Source organism: Dreissena polymorpha, chromosome 14 (assembly GCF_020536995.1).
Source record: "Dreissena polymorpha isolate Duluth1 chromosome 14, UMN_Dpol_1.0, whole genome shotgun sequence".
In the NCBI taxonomy this organism is placed as follows: domain Eukaryota; kingdom Metazoa; phylum Mollusca; class Bivalvia; order Myida; family Dreissenidae; genus Dreissena; species Dreissena polymorpha.
In genome coordinates this window covers 27,023,387-27,044,058 of record NC_068368.1, presented here as the reverse complement: position 1 = coordinate 27,044,058, position 20,672 = coordinate 27,023,387, and the positions used below count along the sequence as shown (strand labels likewise).

At 34.6% G+C, this 20,672-nt stretch overlaps 1 protein-coding gene and 1 long non-coding RNA gene across 2 annotated transcripts in view; one reads left to right on the top strand and one right to left on the bottom strand.

The window, feature by feature from the left end:
- Positions 1-4,526, top strand: part of LOC127858078 (uncharacterized) — a 29,686-nt gene extending 25,160 nt beyond the window's left edge. The window contains exon 12 of the mRNA XM_052394965.1: positions 4-4,526. Within this exon, the coding sequence (XP_052250925.1) occupies positions 4-123 (120 nt within the window). The 3' untranslated portion in view covers positions 124-4,526. The remainder of the gene's footprint in view (positions 1-3) is intronic.
- A 10,890-nt stretch (positions 4,527-15,416) lies between these two features.
- LOC127858193 (uncharacterized) lies at positions 15,417-18,875 on the bottom strand. The gene is made up of 4 exons (XR_008038806.1): positions 18,713-18,875; positions 18,126-18,238; positions 17,730-17,823; positions 15,417-17,363 (listed from the first exon to the last, which is right to left on the bottom strand). It is a non-coding gene; the product is annotated as an uncharacterized LOC127858193 (long non-coding RNA).
- Between the last annotated feature and the right edge of the window lie 1,797 nt (positions 18,876-20,672).

Sequence of the window (20,672 nt, the reverse complement as noted above, 5' to 3'; positions counted from 1 at the left end):
TAGGTTGTGAAGGCATTTAACAAAGAGCACAGCATACGCTTGAAACACGTGCAGGCCATTGTGTCGGACACTGGCGGGGAGTACAACGGCTCTACCAGCACGGCGCAGGCTGACCAGACATAGATGATGTGGAGAGAACAGTGGTTCACTACTTTTGACACACTGAGCCCCGTTCTGGGAAAATGGTATTAACCCTTTGCATGCTGGGAAATTTGTCGTCTGCAAAAATGTCCTCTGCTGAATTTCTAAAATAAGCATTTTCTTCAATTTTTTTTCAAAAAATACTATCAGAATAGCAAACAGTTTGGATCCTGATGAGACGCCACGTTTTGTGGCGTCTCATCTGGATCCAAATTGTTTGCAAAGGCCTTTAAAATTCGGTTCCCACACTCAAAGGGTTAATAAAGTCTGCACAGTCTAACCAGGGACCACACTTTCCACTTATGGATTTTTTTGTTTAAAGGAAGTTTCTTCTGAACAAAAATCCAGTTTAGGCAGAAAGTTTGATCCATAATTAGCCTGTGCGGACTACATGCCTGTGCGGACTGCATGCCTGTGCGGACTACATGCCTGTGCGGACTACATGCCTGTGCGGACTACATGCCTGTGCGGACTACATGCCTGTGCGGACTGCATGCCTGTGCGGACTGCATGCCTGTGCGGACTGCATGCCTGTGCGGACTGCATGCCTGTGCGGACTGCACAGGCTAATCTGGGAGGACACAAATGCCTCAAGCATAGTTATACCAGAAGGCTGCTTACACCAGATTTCAGCTTGGCCATAATGTCTGATACCAGTGGGGAATACAGCATGTTCAGTTGCATGTAATAGCCTGACTAGACTTAGACCACATCATCACATCATAGAGAATGATTTATCTTTTATTGCATCACCACATTTTGCATGTTCACTCCATGCTATTGGCCATGATGTGAACAACTTTTTAAGATTATTTTTTTATAGAGCTTGATGTTAATTTATAGCCTCTTTGTTTTAGCTGTGTCATTTTGACCCAATCCACTTGGAAATCTACATGCAAATATTTATTTTTGTACAGAAATTATTTACTATTTAGATTCTATCATGCGTTTGATAACTACCCCCAATGATTAATTTAAATTTTTGTACATAATTTTGTACTTATGCGTACAGTAACCTATGTAAACAGGTTTAATAGTGATAAATTTGATGAGCCTCAATAATAAATTGTACAATTAATTTAAACTAGGCTTATTGCATGTGCGTAAAGTGTCATCCCAGATAAGCCTGTGCAGTCCCAACAGCACTTCATTTATATAGCATTTTGCATTTAATTGAATGAAGTCTTAACTAAATAAAAATCCAGTTTAGGCTAAAAGTGTTGTTCCTTATTTGCATATGTGCAGACTGCACAGGCTAATCAGGGATGACATTTGACGGATATAATGTAAGCCCATTTTTCTCAGAACAGAGCTGAAATAGTAGAAGGGCCTTCCCCAGGCCATTTAGCGTTTGGAACTAGGGCATTTGTATTCTGAATGTATATACATTCCTGGTCCTGGTTCGTAGCCTTTCAAAATGTATATAAGTCCCGCTGTGGGAAAACAGGGCTTAATGTATATGAGTAAAGTGTTGTCCCAGACAAAGATCTACATATAAGCTGCATTCTGAGAAAACAGGGCTTAATGTATATGAGTAAAGTGTTGTCCCAGACAAAGATCTACATATAAGCTGCATTCTGAGAAAACAGGGCTTAATTCATGTGAGTAAAGTGTCGTCCCAGATTAGTCTGTGCTGTCTGCACAGGCAAATTAGAGATGATATTTTCTGCTTTAATTGTATATTCCATTTAAAGGAAGTCTCTTCTTAGCTAAAACTCTCGTTTAAGGCAGAGTTTTATACCTGATTAGCCACGCTTATATGGGAGAACATTACACAAATGCATTAAACCCTGTTTTCCCAGAACAAAGCTCGTATTAATTTTATAAATTGCTTAAATTTAGTGATTATGTTATTTGTTTTCTTTTTACAATAATAAATATCTGATCCACTTATAAATGTTAAATAACAGTATGTTATTAATGCGTGTGATAACGTACTGTATGTGTACCACTTATGCTTGAGATGTATACATATTTGATGTAAATTATTATGTTAATAGATTTATTTCAAAGCCATGTTGTATGCACACAGTTCTTTAATGGTATATAATGTTTACAGTTGATATATTTGTGTATAGCAATGAACAGACACTTCAACCCTACCTTGCAGGTCAGGTTTCAGTAGCATCTGCCCACCTCTAGATCATTATAGGCCCTGTTCCAGGAAAATTGGGCTTAATGCATGTGCGAAAAGTGTAGTGCCAGATTTGACTGTCGAGTTTGCACAGGCTAATAAGGGACAACACTTTTTGCCTAGAATGAATATTTGTTTTGAAGAGTCTCCCTTTAAACAAAAAATTCATAAAAGCATAAAGTGATGTCCTGATTAACTCTTTCAGTGCTGGAACCGAATTTTAAAGATCTTTGCAAACAGTTTGGATCCAGATGAGACGCCACAGAACGTGGCGTCTCATCAGGATCCAAACTGTTTGCTATTCTGATAGTATTTTTTGAAAAAAATCGAAGAAAATGCTAATTTTAGAAAGTCAGCAGACGACATTTTAGCAGACGACAAATTTCCCAGCATGCAAAGGGTTAACGTCTGGTGACTCTCTTTACGCTCATGCAATAAGCCCCGTTTATTCAGAGCACAGCTCATATATAAATATGAAAAAGCTGGAAGTTCCGTTTGTGCTGGGAATGAGGGCATTTTTTAATGTATTTATAAACTATGAAGGGCAATTTTTTAATGTATTTATAAACTATGACTTTGCTTGTCATGTTTCATGTTGTCATGTTTCAACCCATTCCATAGTGGCAGTTCACTAAGTGTGTATCAGTGTAGGGGTGTTACCTTCTTTAGTGTAATAATTATCAGTGCAATAGATGTCATGGCATTGATACCAGGAGAATAGCTAATTATAAATAGGATTGTTTGCAGGTCTTTGAGTGTTCTTTAAAATTATCTCTATTAATGAAAGAAAATTTGCTATTTGTATTTCGGATCCTCTATAATTTACACTGCAACTCCATTCTATTGCTGTTTGGTGGGTCGCGCTGTATCTGGCGAGGGATATAACTTGTCAGGTCATTCATTCATGTATATGTATGGATAAGCATAATAAGACAATTATAAAACACACTATTTACATACCTTTTTGCATTATTTGTTATATCCAGCTGATATCTATAGGAATGTTTGCAGTTGTTCTTAAGTACTTGGAGATAATCTGTATTAATATAAGAAATATTGCTATTTGTAGTTTGTATTATTATCTTATTACTGAGTGGGTTTTTAGCTTGAATTGAGTTTAAATGTGAACTTAATGGAAGTTGTTTTAAGCTTTTAATGCATTTATGTTCAAATATTAGAATAAGTCACACGTCATTCTGCTGTCTTTTATTCTTAATCTTCTGGGATTGTTGAATTTCGCATACTTTTGTCAACCTTAAATGTTCATTTTAAATGTAAATTTCTTGTTATTTTTGCGTCTTATTTCTTGTCGTTGTTGCTACAGTGCACTCATGTTTTAGCCGTGGTCAGAACATTTGTCCTTACGATGTTTTTGGCCCAGTTTCAACTTGGTCATTTGAGGTAAAAAAAACTAGGTCACTAGGTCAAATTAAATAACAAGCACTCTTGTAGTCACATTTCAAGTCAAATGTTTGTCAGAACATTACAAAATGTGTTCTAATGATACCCAGCCAAGTTTGAAAAATAAAAATGTGCCTATAAAATTGAATATTTTTTTTTAATTATTATTCTGAACCCTATACCTTCTCAGACTAATTGAGTTTTGGGTGGGAGGTGAGCCCTTTAGGGCCCATGGCCATCTTGTATTGTATAGGTTTTAATTCAGAATTAAAAACGTGTTTATTTGTTTGATTTAACAATCTTAATGTATTCACATATTTTCTGCTACATCAATGTGAACTATTTTTGATGTTTTGATATTTTCTATGATTAATAAAAAGCACCTTATGTGTTAAAAAAGCACCTTATGTGTATACATTCTAAATCTTCATATGTAATTGGTACCATTTTATTTGATTATTTTGATTAAAAAGATGTAATAGTGTTGTAAATACGTATTAGTATATATTCAGTTTTTTAATTCCCTAATTCAGTTTGTGTGCAAATCATAATGTGTTCTTTGTTATTAGTAAATCTGATTGTTTATGGATTATGACTTACATAAATAATTACTATTTATGGTTTATGCTAACATAGTATTTAAGTTTTATTTATGTATTATAATATAAAATTACTAGATTAATTTATTACGGAATTGCTTTTGGTTTTTTATGTACGTTATATAGTTTTCTGTTGCTGAAATGGATTACTTTTCACAGATTTTTCCAGTTAAACTTGCCAGACATTTATAACAAAATTAAATTCCATACATTTTCTAATTTTGAAAAGTTAATAAACATTTCCAATCCTTTTTTGACCTCACTTGTATCTTGTTATTGTAAGCCCATGTTGTGAAGAATAAATGAACACCGCTGACCCTTTTATTGTCAAATATTATTGGTGTAGTTTTGTTTAAAAAAAAATATTTATGGAAGAGGTCTATATAGGGTATCCACTAATGTAGCCTTTGAGTATTACACATGACAAGCCATCTGGCTTGCGTTTTCTGGACTTGGATTCCAGAGGCAAATCAACCTAAAACTCATATTAGACAATGAAATTTAAAGCTCATTTACACTTATTTGCATGCAATGAATATAACTGATGAGTTAAATGAGTTTAAAGTTTCTTAAAACACGCCGGGTGTGAGCACTGAGGCGCAGCAGTCGGGTTTGCGTGCCTTCTTTTTGATTTGTTTTACAAAAACACTGTTTCCTATAAAAATCATAGAAACCCCAGTTATTATATAAATTATTTGTTTTCCTGTTCAATGTAATTCAATCAATAATATGGCGCACCTAAATAGTAATTTTCTATAGATGTAAGTCCTGAAGACCCGAACCGACTGAGGAGCGAGGAGGATTTAATTAACATTTCTTTACGCATGCTTTTCAATAAATGAATTGATGTATCCTGAAAAAAATAAAACTGAGTGCGCAAATTGAAATTTTAACCCGCCTGCTATCCATGTGGTATTAACGCCTTCTAGCTTTTTATGCCCCCCTTCGAAGAAGAGGGGGTATATTGCTTTGCTCATGTCGGTCGGTCTGTCGGTCCGTCCACCAGGTGGTTGTCAGATGATAACTCAAGAACGCTTAGGCCTAGGATCATGAAACTTCATAGGAACATTGACCATGACTCGCAGATGATCCCTATTGATTTTGAGGTCACTTGGTCAAAGGTCAAGGTCACAGGTGAAGGTCACAGTTACTGGAAATAGGCATATTAAGGATTTAGCATGGTTCAAACAAGGGAAACAACTACCGTTTATGCATGTTCTTTTTGTTACAGCATTTGCCTCCCTTGTAATTTATTTAAATTTTACCAAATGTAAGGCTAACTGCATTTTTGTAGTGCATTGTATCAATAAACATCGGGCAAAAATGAAATTAAGGTTCCACCACCACCACCACCACCACCACCACCACCACCACCACCACCACCACCACCACCACCACCACCACCACCACCACCACCACCACCACCACCACCACCACCACCACCACCACCACCACCACCGTTGTTCACAGTGACAAAAAACGTAATCAGACAATGGCTGCAACTACAACTTATAGCCCATATGGGGGGCATGCATGTTTTACAAACAGCCCTCTTTTTCAAAGTTTTGAGCTCCATCATATCAACTTCGCCTATGCTGCACACACTTGTCCTCTGTACCTGGGTAGATGATATGGCTGAGCGTCTAGCCGGATCGTCAATGTGTGAACTGTACATTACTCTGCTGGAAAATCTAACCTAGAGCTAACCTTCAAACAAGTTGTTTCGACTAATACTATCCTACACCAGTAAACTGCTTTTCTCGCATGAAAAATGTCAAAGGAAACAAAAAATAACAGATGTCATTGCTAAAGCTGCGTTTTCAATTGTTTTCAAATGAAAGTGAAATATCACTAGTGTTCAGTGACATTACTTGTCAGCTTATTTGTCTAAAAATGCAAAGTTGTTCCACTAGATTCTTGATATCTAAAAGAAAAGGTAACAAATGTTGTGATTATACAAGCGCGTTTGTCCATAAGCCTATCCATGAAATGCCTAGCTGCCTTTCATATCTTTAACAATGCAGACGTCATTGATGACGTCATTTCCAAATATCTCAAACGCCACGGGGATTCTTATCAGGATATGTCTCAAGTTGTCATATTCCTCTGTGGCTTCGACATTTGGCAACTAATAAATCTGCACTTATGAATGAGGTCGAAATTGTGTGGAATCATTTCGATTTCCAAAAATGTATTCTCACATGTTATATGGAGGCTGTAACAAACAAGAACACTCCAATACGCCAACATCTGAGCCGCTTTTACTTCAGCTTTTTCACTGCTGAAGATTTGGTCCGCATCTGGACACAGACCAATTCATGTGCTCGATCTTTAAGACTTACCAATTTATGCCGACATATAAAATACGTCCACAAGACGTTCATGAGGAGTCGTCTCCTCGTTGTCAGGAACCTCTTCCCTTACCTGCACGAGATTATCCTGGTCCCGGTGCACGAGACGATCACAAAAAGTCGGATCGTCTGCATCTTGTATGGAGTTCCATCTGTCATCGTGTCACAACCTGGAACTGCTGCTTCTCGTTGATGTCAATACAACCGTACTACCAAATGCGCTAGGGGATCTGATGAGCTTGAAACATCTATCAATGGATTGTTTTTATGAATCGCTTGACTTATTACATTTTGACCGTAAAGAATCTATTTATCTATACAATGGAGGAACATTGTTACCATTCTCTATTTATAATATAAATAACGATTTCAATTTCAGTATGGCTCAGCATTTTCACTAAATAGAGAATACTAGGTCGGTGCCGAATAAAGCAAAGTTTATTTTGCGAGGCTTAGAAAATCTGAACCACGAGCCTTGGCGAGTGGTTCAGATTTTCGTGCCGAGCAAAATAAACTTTGCTTTATTCGGCACCGACCTAGTATTCGATTTATCCCATCAATTTTATAAGTCGTAAATTATTTCTTTAAAAATAGAATAGGAAAATCGAACTTCACGGAAAATCCCAAAGTTATTTTAAGCAAACATTTTCATTATTTTAATCGTGCCGAGCCTAATAAATTACAAAAAGATCAGTAACTAACCTGTTTTTCTGTTTATCATACCTCGACGTCCCCTTTTTTTAAGAAACAATGAAAAAAAAACACTAAACAACTTCAGCTTTAGCGTGAAAGAACATGCATTGTGTCGTATGACGTGTTAATAATGACGTCACGAGTACGCGCACTTAATATTTGTAAATAATGTTTTTTTGCTTTTTGAGTGCATTATGTGTTAAAAACATATTACATCTTGGTATCAAATTGTTTGTTTTGTTGAATCTGATTCGATTTTACTTAAAATGATTACTTTATAATTGATTCCGAGTAATATGACCATTCTCTGCCGCGCGTGACAGCTATATTTCAGCACTGCCGAAATAGAGGAAAATTTATTCCACAGTGGTTTATTTCGAAAATGCACGTCTGATGATGGGATAAAATGCGCTGTTTGCATAATTTTGACGCAGTTTAGTTAAAATTTACGCATTCTATTTCGTGATGCATTGCCATGTGCAGGTCTCGTATGGCGATATATAAGCGAAACAAACATCTGAAACAACGTGGTTCCAACTAGCTAACTTTTCAATAATGACAGGTCAAAATTCTGAATATAGGATACTGAATGTCAAATTCACACTTGAAGGAGCATTCTTTATCGTTGCTGCATCATATCACCCATACCTTTTGAAGAGCTGCCATGCAACTTGGCCTAATATTTGAACCTGCATGATCGTGGTCGCGTCATATATTCCATGCCTTTTGAAGGGGTTTCATGTAACTTTGCTACATATTACTTGCCTTTTAAAGGATTGTCCTGTTACGTTTCTCAAAATTTGAAATGATGTCTAGCAGACATTCATTAAACAAGATCCCACAAATTGTAAGCTATAGAAAACACTGTTCAAATTGATCCTACCTTAGACCGTGTTTTAGTGGTAGGATGCTGATCTAGGAATCGGAATGTTCCTGGTTCAAATCCCGCTCAGACCACGGAATTTCCCTGAGCAAAACATTTACCCCACGCTTGCTGTTCTCCACCAGGAGTATAAATGGGTACCTGTAAGGGAAATAAGCCAATGTGCCGTGGCTGCATACTGCGCCGAATGTAAACGGACGACTTATATCAAAGTGATCGGGTGGCAAATGTCAAAGTCGATTAAAGAAGAATCTTGTTTCGTAATCAGACTATAAACACATACATTTGGATTTGCATTAACCTACCTGTTACAGAATCTCAATCAAGATTCGCAATACAAATCATCACATCAGTGCTTTAAATGGCGTTGAATTTATAATGTCACAGGCGAGGTCATGATCTAGTTGTTTTCCTTGAAACACGAATGTATATAGAGAAGCATTCATCTAATCGCTTCTTTATATAGTCGTAGGGTCTATCAAATCACGTCGAACGGTCAATCAAATCGCGTAGTACGATGCGCACAATCGCGCCGTAAAGTCAATTCAAATCGGGTATACAGATTCAACCAATCGCATCGTACGCTGCACCAAATTGCGTCTTAAGGTCTGTCAAAAAGCATCATATGATCAATCCCATCATGACGTAATATCTATTAAATTGTGTCGTAAGGTACACACAATCGCAATGCAAGGTGCAGCAAATCGCGTCTGAAATTAAATCAAATCGTGTCGTAAGGTCCTTCAATTCACATTGTAAGATGAATCCAATTGCAAAGGTAAGGCCCATCTAATCGTAGTCAAGCACATACCGTCGTAAGTTCAGTAAAATCGCGTCGTATGGTTCTTTTAATTGCGTTGTAATGTATATCTCCACACGGCGTAAGTTTCGTCAAATCAAGTCGTAATTTCAATGAAATCGCTCCGTAACGTTTTACCTTATTGTGTAATTAGGTAAATAAAATCACGTGGGAGTGCCCATCTAATCGCGTCGTAATATCCATCAAATCGCATCGTAAGGATCACCAAAATGTCGTCGTAAGATCACTAAACTACGGTCGCATAGAGGCGAAATTCACTCCTCTTTTTTTAAATTACACTCCTCTTTTTTTCTATCTCGTGGCCACGAGTTAGCTAAGTCGGGATCTCGAGATCTCGAAATAGAAAAAAGCACTCCTGTTTTTTTCTATCTCGTGGCCACGACATAGCTAACTCGTGGCTCCGAGTTAGCTATGTCGTGGACACTAGATTGAAAAAGAGGAGTGCAAAACTAAAAAAATAAATAAAAGATGAGTGCAATTAAAAAAGAGCGGCGCAGTAAAAAAAGGGCAGGGTGCTTTAAATAAAAGAGGAGAGAATTTTTGCGATCTCGATATCCCGAGTTAGTCAGTCAATCATATTGTGCGTAACATGTGTAATATTCTGTACGGATATATTCTGGTTCCCAGCTTCTACTGTAAACAAATAGAAGCCTGGCATTGGCGGAATCCTTGTCGACGCGATGTGGATACACGTCATGTCCGGTTGATAATAACAACTTTTAAAATAAAAAGTTAATAAATAATAATAATAATAATAATAATAATAATATTTTAATGGTTTTTGTAAAGAAGAAAATAGGAAATTGAGTGAATTAAATGAACTAAATGACCAGTGCGCTTAATACAAATTAAAAGTGCAGGGAATCGGGAAAAAAAGTGAGTGACAGAAAACAGCTAAGTGAGGTCAAGGACAAACAAACAACAACAACAGAAGCCGTACTATTACTTACAAGCAGTTCATAATCAGAAGTTGCAGCACTGTTAGGTAATCTTTAACTATATTTAATGTAACAGAAAATCCTAATTAAACAATGATAAAATAAAGCATAAAAATGGCTGGAAAGCGAAAGCGAAAAACTTCAGAATTGACTGAATCAAAAAGTAAAACACACGAAACGTCCCAAAATCAAACAATTTGTTGTGCATGCAAAAAGACTGAACCCCCTGAACAAATAAAAAGGTTCACCAAAAAACCTTGGATACAGTGTAATATCTGCAATTTGTGGTGGCATCTTGAATGCTCTTTCCTAAGAATAGAAGACCTGCAGAAAATAGATTAACATAAAATATTGTTTCCGTGTGCTCTCTGCAAATTTGAAAACTCTCCTTGGTTGGAACTGAAAGAAAACACTGAGATACAATCAACACACAAAACAATATCAATAAGTACACAAACTGAAAAGATACCGAAACCAGATATTATTAGAATAACAGATATCGAGTCTCCTAAGACCACAAACAAAAAGAAAATTAATTCACCTAAAAAGCCTCAAACAAAAGCAGAGGAATCTGAACGAATAAATCAGATAAAGGATAAAATTGTAATAATTGACGGAATATCTCGTGCTTCAGATTTTATGGACAGCAGTAACATCAAAAAAGAAAATGAAAAACACAAGCAAGTAAATGTTAAATTAGCATATCCGTTAACAAGAGGCGGTATTAGTGTGCATGTAGAAAACGAAGAAGATAGACAGAAACTTATTACAGACTGGCATGAAGGGGCATTCTACACAGATAAATCACAACTCAAAGCTCATAATATTGAGCCAAAACCAATTTGTGTTTTCAAGAACGTACCGACAACAGCAATAGAAGAGGATATAGCATTGCAAGTTGAAAAATTAACTTCAGTACAAGCCAAATACAGACGACTAAGGTATGGACATACAAACAAAGCATTGCCAGTCGTTATTGTATATTGCAATTCACAGACTGATCTACAAAAACTTTTCCAGACAAAAATCAGCATATCAAACAAAGAAATACAAATACACGCCTACAGAACAAAGAAGAATATACGTACTAGGTGTTTCAATTGCCAGCAATAAGGACATATATCAAGAAATTGCACAAATAATACAATTTGTGAACAGTGCGCAGAATCTCACGAGGGGAGGTGCAACATCAAAAAGAAAAAGTGTGCTAACTGCTCAGAAAACCACACAGACAGTTACAAAGAGTGCCCAGTATACCTTAGCTGGAGACAAAAACGTATAAACAGACATAAGATCATTAAAATATTATTATTATTTTTTTATTATTGTGTAAATCTTTTATTTTCTATTATCATTTTTATTATTGGTTACATTTACAAAAAGATATCTGATTTACAACATGAAAATAGCTCAAGCAAATGTTCGGTCAATAAACACCTCATTTAGTTTTATTGAAGGAATTATGAAATCAGAATCAATTAAAATTTGTGCATTATCAGAAATTTGGCATACAGGTAAAGAAATAAAAGAAAATATAAAAGAAAATGGCACTGGTTTACTAATGAAAGAAGATTTAATCAAGGAGGTGGTGTGGGACTCATGATTGACAAAGTTTCAAAGTTTTTGAAAGAAAAGATTTAAGGTCATGTGACATTGAGGCAGTTTGGTGCGAAATTTATGCAGAAAATCACAGTTTTATAATAGGATCTATATACATTCCGCCAGATAATGGTGAAATGATGAAAAACTGTTCAGTACAATAGAACATATTGAAAGGAATGGAAAACCTTTGATGCTACTAGGGGACTTTAATGCATATCACAAATATTAGCAAGATAAGAACAATAATAAACTAGGATGCCTTTTACATGAATACTTACAAGGAAAAGAACTAACAGTGACAAATAATGCAACATGCACCAGAAAGGACCACATTATAGATTTAACTATTATTTCTAACACATTAGTTGACAAGATCAAAAATTGGAAAGTACAAGAAGAGGCCTACCTTAACTCAGACCATAAACTTATAGTGTTTGAATTGGGAGAGAAGGAAAGCTGGGAAGCAGAGACAAGATGGGACCTTAAGAACACTGATTGGTTAAAATGGAAACATTGGTGCAATGAAAATATTCAACGGTGGATTGAAAAACACACAACAGAAACAGATGTAAACATCATTTACAACTCTTTAGTGGAAACCATAACAAATGGTGCAGAGGAAATACTGGGAAAAAAAAGATTTGTAAACATAGCAAAGGGTACTGGACAAAGGAACTGACAGAGTTAAGAAAGAAATTCAAAAAGTGCAAAAGGAACTTTGAGAAAAGATCAGATCCTAGTAATCAAATGAAACTTAATCAATGTAGAGAAAAGTTTGTACAGGCTGTTGAAAAATCGAGACAGATGTAATTAGAAAATTTATCGAAAGAATTAGATAAAAAAAAAGCCAAACAAATTTTGGTCTCTTATAAACAAAACAAGAAATAATAACAATAAGCCAGTGATTCAACCAATACTAAGAAATGATAATTCTTTGGCAGTAGATGATGAAGATATCTACAAAGAAATGAAAATTCTCTATGGTCAAGAAAAGTTGGCAGTTAAAGATCATTTACCAGAATGGTATGAAAAAGTGAAACAAGATGTCGTACAAATAGAAGAAACAGAAAGGCAAAAATTAACACAAACACCAACAGAAGTTGAGGAAAGTGATATAACAATAAAAGAAGTAGAAGAGGTAATTAATGGTATGAATAAACTAAGTGCTCCAAGTCCAGAAGAACAAATTTTGGGTACAATGATAACTAAGGGAGGAGAACAGATGTGCTTGAGACTTCGGTTTCTATTTCAGAGATGTTTGGAGCAAGGTAAACTGCCAGACGGTTTTAAATTAGACCCCAAAGTTATGCTGCCCAAACCAAGCAAGGACAACTACAATGAATATAAAGAAGTGAAACTCCAGCTGCTGGAGCAGTATTGAATTTTCATTAAAAACAATTCTTAAAAATTAATAAAAACACAATACCGCCACCAGCCTCTGAAGGCTGAAAATATAACAACATCGAAGCCAATTCATATTGACCTATTACCTTAGGTAGTGTGGTTGGAAAGCTCATGGAAAAACTCATCAAATTAAGGCTCAAATGGAAGCTAGAATCTGAAAATGTGTTTTCCAATACTCAATATGCATACAGAAAAAATAGGTCATGTACACAGGCAGTTCTTAAAATGGTGAACAATATACAAGAAAACATGGGAAAATCTGAAAATACCGTATTAGTGACAATGGATTTTGAGTCATGCTTTGAAAGAGTTTGGAGGAAGGGTCTGTTGAAAAAAGCTGAAGAAAACAATATAAGAGGAAGACTGTGGATTTATTTTAAAAAGTTTATGTCAAATAGAAAATTTTACATCAAGATCAATGATTTTAAATCACCAGTAATGACATCAAAAATAGGCATCACACAAGAGTCTGTTCTTAGTCCCACTCTCTGCAACCTTTATACAAGTGACTTTATGACAAATGTGCTGGTCCAGCACATAGAATTTGCAGACGATGCTTGTCTCTACAACAGTGATACAGACATCAACAAGGCCATACAATCTACAAATACAGAGTTGGAAAAAATTAACCAATGGTGCACAAAATGGATTATGAGCATAGCCCCAGAAAAAAACAACAGTTTTATTGATAGAAAAGGAGCTTCAATCCATGGACAAACTTTATTTTAACTCAAATGAACTAAAAATAGTAAAAAACTAAAGAATTCTAGGAATTACATTGGATAGCTTACTAAACTTTGAAACCCATATTGAAGAAAAAACTACTGAAAGATTTAATGCCTTACACAGTCTGGATAAATTTGTAGACTACAACCATGGATGCTGTCAATCAACCTACATGAAGCTGTATAAATCCTTAGTTCTTCCAATTATGGATTATGGTGCTTCAGTTTTAGACGCTTTGTTTTGGTTCTGTATGCACATGCGCAAAAGTGCGCATGACGTCACATTGATAAACAAATGGTCGCACATGAAGTCCATGACCTACTTGTCTACTTAGCTTGAAACAAATGCGCCAAAAACAGGTTAAAGGGATGCATTTATTGTTATTAACACCGTTTTATGTGTTTTTTGCTATTACTTTTTGAATGCATTTATCAAAACGTGCATTTACACACCAAAAAGCATATTTCCGTTTGCAATTTTGATTGCAGCAGACGCAGATTTTTTCGCCGAGTCCGGGTCACGTGATAGTCATGTGACTTTGTATATACTGGAGTAGTATTTATGAAGTGTCGGTTAAAAGGTCATATTTACATCGGCCGCCATTTTGTTTTGTCTGCTAGAGGTGACAATAACCAGGGAATCATTGTTATAAATTCTTGAAGGAAGTTTGCTGGAAAACTTTACAGATTAATCATTCAATGATTGAACTGTTAGTCATTTGTTAAAACAAAATGTTTTTGTTATTTTAAGTGTTTCAGTTTTAAGGACATTTAACGTAATTTCTTAGGTGTTCGATAACTGGTTCGTCCACCATACAAAGAAGTGCAATGCTTAAAGCCAGTGGATGTGTAAGTAGTACCAGCACAGAAACAATGGAGATACTTACTAATACCATTCCAATAAATATACATTTAAAATTAAGACAGGCAGAAGAGATGGTCAGAATTGCGGCAAGAAAAGAAGAAAAGGACACTTTGAAACAAGATTTTAATAGATTGCTTGCAAATCCAAAACAATACAGTAACAAACCTACCCTTTATTCCATACTAATGAGTCGATTCATAGAACACAAAGTAAATGTGCAATTCGAATTTATTGAAAAAGAGTTTGAATACAAAAAAGAATACATGGGACTTTCAAGAACAAATCAAAAAGTATATACTGAGAACTTCAAACTAAACAAAGATCATCAAATGGAAAATGTAAATAAAATCTTGAATAGGTGCTCAAATAATGAAATCTTAATATTCACGGATGGATCTACAATTGGAAATCCAAGACCGACAGGAGCCGAGGCAGTTATATATTTAAATGGGTATATGTGTAGCCCAATACTTTTAAAGCAAGGTGTTGCAAAAATATCAAACAACTAAACGGGGGAATTAGTGGGAATTGAAATAGGATTAAACTTTGTGGATGATTTACAGGACATTACAAACAGGAAAAATCTTCACAGATTGCCAGGCAGCAATAACATCAGCGTTTGCATGTGAAATTCCAACAAGAAACATTGCAATTATTCTAAATATCAAGCTAAAACTAAAAAACATTGAAGCACGAGGTAATACTGTTGAAGTACACTGGATACCAGGCCATAAAAATATTCAAGGCAATGAATTAGCAGATCAACACGCTAAACTAGCAGCAACAGAAATTATGACTTCAAAAACAGACAATCAGTGTTATGAAAAAAAAATGCAAAAGAAGTAATATATTTAATGAAAATAAAATCAATACAAAAATGGGAAGTTCAATATCTGCATTCAGAAAAAACAACAAAAATCCAAGAGTGCATCCCAAAGCCGGGATCCAGAGCTTGCGTTGGAGAAAAAAAAAGAGAAAAATATTCAATGTAGTGAACCAATTACTTAGTGGACATACTCGCCTAGAGGCTCACTGGTCCAAGATTACAAACAGCGAAGATGTGGAGTGTGAAGCATGTAGAACACCAGAAACTATAAAAATACTTCAAATTTGACTGTTCAAAATACTCACAAGAAAGATCAAGTCTTCAATACAGAACTGAAGAAATATTACATAGAAATAATATATGTGACCAAAGCTGGGAAAATCAGTCTTGTGTTCAAAAAATCACATTTTGACTTTTTGGCAATTTTGGATTTTCTGAACATTGTAGTTCACAAAAATGATATAGATTTTTTATTTATCACATTCAAAACTAATTTTATGACCTTCCAAAGTGACCAACCCTACATTTTACCGTCACTAAAAGTTATCATTTATTACAAAAAAAACAACGAAAATTTTCAAACAACAAGCACATTGTTTTATTAAAACAATAATCTTTCCTTTAGTCAAATACATATTTATAGTGCAATAAACTGACAACAGCATTATGGACATTTAAAATGTACCATTTGTGTTGCTATGGTAACCAATCTACATGTAAATAATCACCAGAGCACACAATCACGCCTTTTATAAATGTATGAATTGTATTTTCAATCAAGTGTTTGTTTAAAGGCAAACACAACATTAATTTCACTGTTTTGTAACTAGTTAAACGATAACAATCAATAATGTGTGTGTTCCATGAACAATTTCCTTTTTTTATTCAGTTACATGTGTATTTAAGTATAATGTAACCTCAAACACAACAGAATGGAAAAACACAGCATTGAAAAGTGTTGGTTGAAAGTACACTTGGATACTAAATGTTTCAGTAAATGAAATAATCATTATTATCATTATTTCTGATAGAGAAAAATAGAAAAAATAAACAATAACTTAAACATAAAAATTGTTTGTTTTTGTTACTATGGAAACAATGTAGCAAACAAACAAAAATATAGGATTTTCATTGTAAAACATAAATAAATACAATATTCACACTGATTTTTTTCCAGTTATTCTGATAGGCAGTCTGTGTCCATAAGGTGAAAACAATTGCATGGTTAGATCTACATGGAACAAATGATTTTTGTTTTTTAAATATGAGATATAAAAAACTTGAAAACAAGCTTGTGCAATTAAAACAACAAAAGTTTGCATTGAACATCTCAAAACCTGTATCAACTGACACATTTAGCAATTGTATACATGTTTTAGCTTTCCTAGGAATAGAGGATTTTTTGCATTGTTTGTGGGAAAATATATCACCCAATACCTTGGCCAAAATAAACACTGATACATGATGTATGTAATTGTTGTGGCACCATCAGAGAAGATCAGATGCGCATCTTAATGCATCTTCTTTTTTGGGGGGCACTGTCTGTTTTTTGTTGCTCACCAGTAGCGCGTTTCGGACATGTCAAGTTTTTGGTTCATCTATGCGACAGAATTCACGAATGTTTTCAAATAAATACCACTGATGGTCCAGATCAAGCCCTTTCGCAAACATTTCTTATGGCAGGTTGTCACAGCTCACATTAACATTCACTTTCGAGACCTTCCTGAGAGTGATTCTGACTACTGGTGATTCACTAAATTCCCTGCATTCCACAACACCGGATGCTCCGCTGACACATGGAAATTGATGAAATTTGGTGACATTCTTTATGTGGTGAAACAATGTCGTAAGGCAATCCTTCCTGTCTTAGATAACAACAGGATTGGAAGAGTCCCCCACAAGCTGGGGGATGTTGTGGCCCGACCTTGACGATAACCCCACAAACGCAGCGACATCAGACAACATTTCTGCATTGAAGTTTCTGTATCATTTAATTAAGAAACAATTGCAAAATATAGTTTTCTTATTATCAAATTATTATTTTGTTGTTGTTGTTGTTGTAATAGAAAACTACAAAGCTTGAAGGATGATTTTGCATGGGATTTTGTTTGCCATATCAAGAAATTCATACCAATAAAACAGCTGAAACTATTAAAATGAATATTTATTTTCCTGTTACAAGACATAAAGTAACTACGCACTATTGTTAATTGATTAATGTTTTATTATTTTTATATTTTATTACATGGCAGAACTATACAACTGGATAGACCTATGGAAATGCAAACAAGGTTTATCAAGAAGGATCATGCAGGTCACATACACCATACTGTGATAAGGAATTTACCTCCACTTTGATTTCCAGATGCCAAAGTGCCAATCTGGTGTAAACTTTGTATGTCTTATCAACATAAAGCTTCGTGTGATGATTCTGTGTAAACCTGAAATGTTAAAAAATAATTATTAAAAAAGGTCAAGCTACAATTTAGAATATGTATTTTGTAGTAATTGACTGACTCAAAAATGTTGACTCATTTCAATATATTATTTTAAGAGAATTTTCCTTTTGGGATTGATACCAGAGTAATTTTTTTGTTAACATATTTACTACATATCAATATGCTTTACCATTTTGCAATTGCATTACTGCAAACAAATATTTTTAACAACAGGTTTAGCTAAATTAATTTCTCAACATTAAAAAAAGCTATCAGAAACACAATAACTAAGGGCTTGTTATTACCTACAAGAACTCTCCACAGAAGGTACCAGATGACTATGTTGTTTTTATTTTGGCCGCAACAGTTGTCACACTGAAAGTGAGAATGCTGTTCGCCAAGACCGTAACTTCCCAACCTGTAGAATATCAAATTATTGGTTATTTATCTACATAACACTTTTTTTATAATAATAATTATTAATTAAATTTGTGCTTAAACATTTTTTTAAAGTCAACCTTAAATTTGTTTTGTTTATCAGCTTCTGCCACATGAAGTTCAGACTTTTCAATTAACGCAGTATCTGATGGTTTTTTTTGACAGCTTCTATATCAATATCAATATCAGACTCATCATGGTTTGACTCAAGGTCACTTTCATCACAGGAGTTTGAAATTTTATCAATATAGCTAATCTAATGGCTAAATAAAAAAAATTATACTCCAATATAGTATAAAGACTAGTCTTATACTATATTGGGGTATATTTTTTATTAAGCCATTAGATTAGCTATATTGATAGAATTTTAAGCTCCTGTGCTTTCATAATCATGTACCACATCAAACAAATCTTGAGTAGCGGGGTGAAAAGTTTCAAAATAAAGTTCATTTACATTCGATAAATCATTTAAATTTAAAAACGAAGTGTCCTGGTCTTGTGAAATTTCACATGGAATAGTGTTGGTGTTAATAAATTGAGACATGATATTTTAAAGTCAAATTTAAATCTTCCACCATTTCATGTAAACAATTCAGTTGCTATCGTACAGTTTACTTCCGGGTCAAACTTGCGAGTTGCGAAAATTAATCACAAAGCCAAAAGCCAAAATAATAATACACATATATATTTCACTTACCTGTTTTAAAGCGGGTATATACGATTTTTTATTTGTGTTAATTTGTAATATATTGATAAAATATGTTACCATTACACAAAATAGACAATAAAAAATATACATTAAAGCCGAATTTCATAAAATGCAGCAAAGACAAATTAGCGCCCCGAGCCGATTGTGACGAACATATTTTCCTACAATAACCGAATCATTCGTCTTTGTTTTAGGATTGGAGTTAGTGTTCGTGTGTCGTATGAATAGATATCGTTGCAGAAATTCAAATAAACTAAGATTAGATTCACATTGTACATGTATGATATACATGCTGGCGAATTCGGCTGTACAGCCGTTTTCAATTTGAGAATTAAATATCTGGCTTATTTTGCATTTTTCGACACATGTTCTTCTTAACTTTTATTTTAATTTGTTTTGAAATATATATATAATTAGTTTTTTACACATTTTATATAAATTCATAAATATTTGACAAAATCGTATATACCCGCTTTAAGCATGTGGAAATATCATTTCCGAACCTTCTTCGATTGAAGACATCCATTTGTACACGATGTCATTTTGATTTACAGCGTTTAATAGCCATTGAAAATGAACACTACGAGACAGGTTGCGTTACCTGTGAACTGCACAAACGAAACAGTGTCTTTCAAGGGGAATAATTTGAATTAAATAAGCGGATTACAAACCACCAATTGTGCCAGTGTTTAAAGGACTTATTCATGCTATATTGTGGAAATTTCCACAGCATGTCATAAATTATGAGCCGAGAAATTGTATGAAAAAGACGAAATATCCAGCGCATTTTCGTACAAGATTTTTATCTCGCGATTTCCCGACATAAACGTCAGCGTACACAAGGCTGATTTTCGCTGACGACGTCACATATCATGTTCTGAAATTACACTGGCAACTTTAGTTGGAGAAATACCGGACATTACTTTACATGCAAAAGAAGAACTGTTCAATTCATTTGGCAAATTCATCATGGAAACAAACAGACTTTAGATGTAAATGACATAAAGCGTAAAAAAGTATCAAGTGAAAATGCAACCAGAGAAATTTTTGCACATAGATGAAAACGACTACAACAGTCGTCAAAGCACAACGAGACCATAGGCGACAACGACGCCATAATTAGATTCAACAACAACAATGATAATTTTTGGAGATCAATTTTTAAAACGTCACGTCCGGTTGACAATAACAAGTTTAAAAATTAAGAGAAAATAATTTTAATAATTCTTTTTAAATGGTTTTTTGAAAGTAGAAGTTGGTTAAATTGAGTGAATTAACAGAAATAAATGACCAGTGAGCCTAATATAACTAAAAAGTGTAGGAAATCTGAATTCGACGGAAAAAAGCGAGTGACAGAAAACAGCTGTTCACAACATCCGGTGAGAGGTCAAGGACGAAGCCGTAAATATTACTTACATGCAGTAAAAAGACAGTTTATAATCAGAGAAGAGAAGTTGCAGTAAGGTAATCTTTATCCATATTTATTGCTTACAAAATACTTATTTAACAATGACAAAATAAAGCATACAAATGGCTGGAAAGCGAAAGCGAAAACCTTCAGAATTGACTGAATTAAAAAGTAAAACATCCCAAACTACAAACAGTTCATCCGAAAATCAAACAATCTGTTGTGCATGCAAAAAGACTGAACCCCCTGAACAAATAAAAAGGTTCACCAAAAAACCTTGGATACAGTGTGATATTT